At 38.7% G+C, this 7,916-nt stretch overlaps 1 protein-coding gene across 2 annotated transcripts in view; it reads right to left on the bottom strand.

Moving 5' to 3' along the window:
- LOC130922902 (gamma-aminobutyric acid receptor subunit pi) overlaps nt 1-7,635 on the bottom strand; it is a 92,129-nt gene extending 84,494 nt beyond the window's left edge. Inside the window, exon 1 of one of the 2 annotated variants that reach the window (XM_057848155.1) lies at nt 1,943-2,480. In XM_057848155.1, coding sequence (XP_057704138.1) covers nt 1,943-2,146 — 204 coding nt within the window. In that variant the 5' untranslated portion in view covers nt 2,147-2,480. Of the gene's footprint in view, nt 1-1,942; nt 2,481-7,401 lie in introns of those variants that run through there. The other variant, XM_057848156.1, reaches the window with a different exon arrangement.
- Between the last annotated feature and the right edge of the window lie 281 nt (nt 7,636-7,916).

Below are 7,916 nucleotides of genomic sequence, written 5' to 3' on the forward strand. Positions count from 1 at the left end.
ATTCATCACTTCTAATGCTCCCTGCTGGTCATTTGCAACCATTAGATTTCTTATTTTATTTAATCATCGCTTCTTCGTGCTATACTTGTATTTTGCTTTCAATAAATGATTGAACAGTCCTTTGTATGTTAAACTTTAAGCTCCATTTGCAACATTATGCCAGCATCATTGCCTTTCCGATGATGAACAATATTTGCGTTCCCCTCTCAGTGAGTATGCACAAATATCTCCCCTCAGTATCAATATCAATATGTATATATTTTTTTTTTTTACTAATTTAGCAATGAAATTTTTGTTGACGCTTATTAATTCACAAAACCATTTTGGAACACTTAGATTCTTTATTAAAGTACAAATAATCATGTAAATAACAAATAAACAATTAGGTTAAATGCTGATAGAATTCACTAGTGCAAAAGAATGGAAAGTAAACATTCAGAACACTGACTTTGCTTTTCCAACATCATTCAAAACAATTCTTAAAAAAAAATTCTAGGTTTATTATTGTAGTATAGCCTAGTACTATATATAATAGTAGTATACTAATTATAATATTTATTCAATGCCAATCATATTTGTCATAAAGAGTGTCATTTGTAGTATTTACTCTACATATTATAATATTAATTCTGAAGTATGTGGGATTAACTCCAGAAATCATTATTTATATGACGAACATGACGTGCTTTTATTCTGAAATGTTCACCGGAGGTACGTTCGCTAAACCGCTAACCGAAAGCTTTACACTCCGTAAAAAAACATTCTTCATCATTGCTTGTGGTGTCACAAATAGATTTAACTTCTTTTCGTTAGCAAATGCTGTTAACCAGCTTTTGAGTGTTATTGTATGACTGATTGGAACTGTACTGCATTTTTTCGCCACAGGGTGTGCTGTCGTGTATTTTATGTTCGGTGTGAAGAAGAAGAAGAACGTTAAAAGAGGCATTATCGGCCTGTTCTCATCTTCTCCCTCACTGCCCTTTGGCTCTCATGGAGAGCACGTTCGCACATGTGTTCGAAATAAACGATAGCCGACGTGCAAAGTAGCAAGTGAGCTGTAAAAATAGCGAGCTTAGTGGGGTGAAAAACGCGGGAGAGCTTAGTGAAGCTAACGAACCGCTAAGCGGAGCTAAGCGATGCTAAACGGAGCTAAGCGAAGCTAAACGGTGCTAAATGAAGCTAAGCGACTGATACTTAGTCCTTCGTCGTGGAACAATCCATTGTAGTGCGTGTGTGTGGGGAGAGATAATATAAATGCAGCATTAAAATGGCTTTCTTTTTTGTTTTGTTATTTGTTTGTTTGGTAGGCTGACATAATTATAAATGACGAATAGTTGGGGGTGCTGCTGGCTCTGTTGGCCCAAGCTCTTGCTCATTGGGGCAAGAGCAGCTGGTTGGGGCCCCCCTACTGGTTGGGGGCCTAAGGTGATCGCCTATTTCGCCTGAATAGTAGATCCGCCTATGCTCAATATAGTGGCAGAAACATGCACCTACTTTCAAGCCTGAAAACAAGTTATTTATCCTTCTGTCCTACACATCTTACGCATGTCTTTATGTATTATTATTATTATTAAGTTTTAAAAAATATATTTTAACCATGTTTCATTAAATTAGGGAATGTAGATGTTACCCTCTTTCAGTTTTGGAACTGTAACTTTCCAAAGGAAAATGTCCACATGCGTGCATGGGGTTGGGGGGTACCATTTTCACCTTTTGTATGTACATAAGTAATTAGTATGACTCATTTGCATGCTTTGATAGGTGAGCCCGCTGAGCTTTATGTTGTCCAACCAAGACAATGCTAGAATGCGAAATAATACACATGCTAAATAGTTGGCAGCAAGTGACCAAAGAAACAGACAGTTGGAAAGAAGATTATCTGGTCTGATGAAGACACAATTTCATGCAGTATGCTTTGAGAAAATCAGGCAACAGTCATTACTTGCTTTACACCAGAGGCATGTCGGTGGAAGGAGCGGCGGGATGGAGAGGCCAGAGGCTCGAGAGAGAAAAAAAAAAGCCCTGTTGGACATACTGTAGGTGGAGAATTCAACATACTCGTCCACTGCAATTCCCCAACCTGACAAAGATAGAGGTGATGTGAAGAAAGGAATGGGAGCAAATCTCTGCGTGAACTGTGCTGCATAGTTCCCAAGAGTGGATTATCTGCAAAAGTTTCTTCTACTAACTAGATGAAGAAAAAGACGGACTGACCTTCCATTTGCCTAAAACACCAGCTATCAGACAATTTAACTGAATGATCACTGCCAGACATTCCAGTCAAAATAGATTCGACGTCTATAGCTGTCAATGGCAAACAAACACGATCATTCACTGCCAGGCCTATCTGTTCAAATGGATTGGACAATCTAACGCTATCAATTACAACCAATGAGGTAATCTGGTGGTGTTAATGCGAACATTGATGTTTATAGTGTTCTTGCATTTAAATGAGGAGACTTGTCCACCGTCCAAAGCATAGACACACAAAGGATGATGCTTTGCTTTCACCCTTAATGAAAAAGGACTTTTTCAAAGCTCCTCGGCTTTGGCCACATTTCTTTGACACGTAATCCTTGAGAAACAAAGCCTAGGGGAGACCTTTTTTCTCTGAAGAAGAATCTGGACACTTTGACATTTTAGAATTGGACAACACTAGAAGGATTTATGTCAGTTTTGATGCAGCTGTACTTAAAAGAAATGTGTGGGCTCTTGGATGGTGCTTTGACATGCAAGTCCCAAACAATGAATATATGGTCTCTGCCTGACATCACTTATTATGTGTTTGGTGTGATTCTGTCACATTTCTGATGACACAGAGTGTTCACCTTGCACGTTTAAGTACAGGGAGCAGTCGAGAAGCAGGGTAGGGGATTAAAAAGCTCTCTGCAAACTCTGCTGCCTATGGCTAATATTCTGTGGTAATATTAGGTCTAGTTTAGGGTGACCATATTTTGAATGGCGTACCGCACGCAGGCTATTTTTAGACCGCGACGTCACATCGTAAAGCAGAAGTAAAGCCGAAGTGGGACATTATAGACCCGCCCTCGCATTGACACAACGTAATTAGTGCTACTTTTCTCCGGTAATCTTTCAAAAACGAACATGCCGATCACACATTGCTTTTTTGGAACATGTAGAAACGACTCTAGACATTACGACACATGAAGGATGTTTTCTTTATACGTTTCCGGAAACCAAAAACTCCGGAGGAAAAAATGTGAAGACCGAATCAACTTGCGCGGACTTTAACACCAGCTCGGCGAATCCATTCATGGTTCATATGCAGTAAACATTATGTTGGGTTGGCATGGTCTTTCAGAGGACAAAGAGGTACTGCTTCTGTCTGACAATGAATGACCTGAAAAGAATTACAATTGCCACTTTTACTGTTTCTGTTATATATATAAAAAACAACTTTAGTAAGGGGGAAGTGTAAATAAATTATAGGATTAAGATGTGTTATCAATGAAAAAATTAAAAGTGTTCGTTGGCTGTCACTGAGTAGCATTTGCGATCGCTACTCAAAGCTAACTAAATTACCCCCAAGAACGGTAAGAGGACAACCAGAGGATATATTAGAAAGACGGCTGATGGTAAAAGATAGCTTGTTGAAACAGGAGAATGTCATTGTCAGTCGCGTCGATAAAAAAGCTAAAGCTATGCTTAGGTCGGCTTGTTTTTTTTTCGTCTTTTTCAGCCTTCGACACTAAAGCCATCTCTTTAACTGAACATTTTTATGTTCTTCCACATCTTTGCCAGTCAATTTGGCACCAGGCACATCATTTTCAGAGAGAATCGGTAGGTTTAACTCTGTAAACATCTCCTTTGTACACGATTTCCATTCATTTCCTATTTGGGACAAACGGTGGCTTGTCCCTACTTAGCAACAGTAGCTAATGTCATGAATATTAATGAGCAGAAGTGACGTGTTGCTTGCGGTATGCCATCCCGGCCTCGAGATACTTGAATTTTACTCGAAGATCACTCAAAGATGCCACTCACTCAAAATCACCCGCTTTTTTTACTCAAGTGGTTACTAAACAGGCTTTATTCTTCCTAAAAAAAATAATCAAACAATGAAAAAGAAAGGATAATGATTAAAAAAATATATAATGCAGACCCATGGAAATGTAGTCCAATCAATACACATACACAGTAGGCTGTGTGCCAAATCAACATTTTTTAAAATTACTATCACAACAATTGTTGTTGACAAATTGTTATTCCCACTCAATTTTTATTCTCATTCAATGTTCTAGATTGTACGCAAACAATAACCGAAATAAACTGACAAGCTATTCAACCAGCATGTTTCCAAACGCAGCAGTTCAAAACTACATTGCCCATAATGCCGAGCGCGGCTGAGCTCACCGATTGCTACCCTATTAGCGAGTACGGGAGCCAAAATCAGACTTTGCTATAACAGTTTACAATCATCGGCAGCGCAAAGATGCGACACCAAATGGGATTTTACAGATTACACCAGTACAAATCTCCGACAGAAGTCAACAGTTGCCATTATATACGTGTTTATCGTAAAAAAAAAACTCATAAGAAACACAGTTATTTAGAATATAATACTAGCATTCAACCAAATAAACTAACGCAGAACAATTACATGACTGACACAATATACTGCATCTCTGTATAGACATATAACCTTAAATACAACAGAAGACACGTGATAGACATTAACAGACGTTAATGGTGGTAATTCCCCATGAAACAAAGTGTAAACTGCCAACAAAAAAGAAGATCTACTCCTTCTCCCACCCCCTACTATTAGGAGAAACGTCAATGCAGGCAGGCGCTGCTCCCTAGCGGCCGGAGGGATTCTCTTCAAATTGGTCCCGTGAAAAATCATAAAAACCGGACATTTTCATGAATTTATGAAACCCGGCCGGACGCTCCGGAGGGCACGTGATAAGCGGACTTGTCTGGGCAAAAGAGGCCGTTTGGTCACCCTAGCCTAGTTTATAGTGCAATTAGAGAAATTTGAAAGACAATTTCATAGGGTTGTTCCGATCATGTTTTTTTGCTCCCGATCCGATCGTTTTAGTTTGAGTATCTGCCGATACCGATATTTCCCGATCCGATTGCTTTTTTTTTGCTCCCGATTCAATTCCAATCATTCCCGATAATTTTTCCCGATCATATACATTTTGGCAATGCATTAAGAAAAAAAATGAATAAAACTCGAACGAATATATACATTCAACATACAGTACATAAGTACTGTATTTGTTTATTATGACAATAAATCCTCAAGATGGCATTTACATTATTAACATTCTTTCTGTGAGAGGGATCCACGGATAGAAAGACCTGTAATTCTTAAAGGATAAATGTGACTTTGTATTTTGTGAATAAATATTGCCATCTAGTGTATTTGTTGAGCTTTCAGTAAATGATACTGCAGCCATTTAACTTCTGCCCAAATGCATGATGGGAAGTGCAACCATGACTGTGCGTAGGGGCACCAATTGATTTATCTTCTCTGCGTTGGAAAAGAACATAGGGTGTCAAGAAAATGATCGACTACTATCTTTCTGCTTCTCATTGCCTCCCACGTTATTTTTTATTACTGAGAGAGGTATTGTAAGGCTTTATAGACATTAAAAAATGGCTCCAAAGGCTGTCCAAATTCTCTCTACTCATTATACGCTGCCTTTTAGCGCTAACTATAGGTAAAACGGTGACTTTATAGATTGAACGCGACAATGCGTGAGTGGGTCGTGCAGCGCATGCATTAATTATTTAACGTGATTAATTACAAAAAAAATGAATTACCGCCGTTAACGTAATAAATTTCAGAGCCCTACTTTAAGCCAAAACTATTCTGGATGAGTGTAAGACATTTTGTCTGTAACGTTAAATACAATTAGAAAATGATTTAAATAAATAAATAAATATATATATATATATATATATATATATATATATATATATATATATATATATATATATACAGTATTTAAAAAAGGCATGTCCAATATTTTTTGCCGATTCCGATACTTCCGAAAATGACGTGATCGGACCCGATACAATTTCATATTCTTTGATGGCTGTTAGTTAAATTTTGTTTTCATTCACTCCCATCCTGCGGGGGTGTTAAACACACTTTATCTGTAAAACCTATAGTGACACCTCTGATAAAATCAGTAGAGAGAACATTTTTTTAAGTGCTGCCACCAATGCATTCAATTTTTGCAAGACCCTCATTCTAAAAGAAGGAAACACGACAGCACTTGGAGCTCTGGAGTTCTGTTGATAACACTCCCATTTGCCACACTATTTATGTAAATCACATTCCTCTACCCTCCAGTCCCTGTTTGTGATGGTTGGCCTGCATTGTGAGATCTAAAAGCTGGCAGCTGGCAGTTTAGAACCAATGAGTGAACAAAAGCTGCACCAATTAAGTATGCCTTGCAATCTGGATCTCATCCAAAGATAAAAGGCAATACGAGTGTTACAAATTGTATGTGAAATAAAAGGAATGTCTGAGGGGACGCAACATAATGCTTTAATAGGATATCAGGGTGATTTTTAGCATGGCTTTGGAGATGAGTTAATTCATCAGCTCTAAAACATTAGTATAATTTACTTTACATATTGACAGCATATCTAATAACCACAAATCTGATGGGAAAGCTCGTTTGGTATTCCTGTAAAACCCACGCTTTATATAAGAGCCACACGTGGTTCAGCTTTATAGCGTTGCACCCTCAGGCTCCCAGTTAAATTGTGTCTTTACCTTAACATTTCTTTCATTAATTAAAGTTTGCTTTAGCTGTGTACTGCAAGAGCAACCCAGATGGAGCATTCTCATTCGATTAGAAATGGAGTGTAAAGAAATCAATAAAACATCAAGGTGCATGAATTGGAAAAAAAACTGCATGTTTGACCCCTAAAATGCACTGTACCCCGAATACAGTTAACTAATTGGCTGCCATTGACGGCGCTAGACGTCCAATCTATTTTGAGTGGGAGGACTGACAGCGATACTCCCATTCAAAATAGATTGGACGTCTTGCGCCGCCAATGGCACTGAAAGATGAACATTCACTGCATTTCATCCCAGTTTTAATGAATTGGATGTCGCAACATACTGCCATAATAACTAATTACAGGATCATTTGTGGGTTGTAAGTTCGAAAATCGCATCCATCCCTTAAAGTTCACAGTCTTCAGGACACTTCAAACCTGCCTTTGACCGCACGTTCTATGCATAGACACGCCGGAGAAAAAAGTGGTAAAAAAAAAAAAATAGACGTTTCTGACAGGAAAAGTCAATAAAATCGCGTCTTCTTCTTCTGCTTAAAAAATGGCTAAGGGTTACTTCGTTGATAGTTCGAATTTGCCTTCATAGATGATGCCAAGTGAAAAGATGAAACCTACCTGAATTTGCCGAGCTCTGATATGTCACATTTTATCGCATAATTCTTCACTTCGTCTATCCGCAATGGAAGAGATCCCGTTTTGGTTTGCCTCCTTGCAATGGATGCACTTCTGCATGCACCTGCTGATCCGAGCTCACACAGGAGCGACAGATCAACTGCTTGTGCTCAGTCAGCAATTTCCCACTAACTGCTTATGGGCAGGACGCGCTTCTGCGCAAAAGCGCACGCGGTGGCCACGCCAGCGCATGTGGAATATCCAAAACATGGGATCTAAAATCTGCCACGACGATGACCATTGAGAATGAGATGCCGTTTCATTCTCGTCTGCCTATTTATAAAATAGCCACACTGACGATATTTACAATAATTCAGCTCAATGCCCATATCTAATGACACGCATAAAGTGACAAATACAAGAAACTGCCTAATATTCAAGGATTCCCATCAGCTCGAAACGAAATATAATTGTAGCCTGAAAGAAATGGGTATCGGCGCACAACATGCGCGCAGTGT

Source organism: Corythoichthys intestinalis, chromosome 10, assembly GCF_030265065.1.
Source record: "Corythoichthys intestinalis isolate RoL2023-P3 chromosome 10, ASM3026506v1, whole genome shotgun sequence".
NCBI lineage: Eukaryota > Metazoa > Chordata > Actinopteri > Syngnathiformes > Syngnathidae > Corythoichthys > Corythoichthys intestinalis.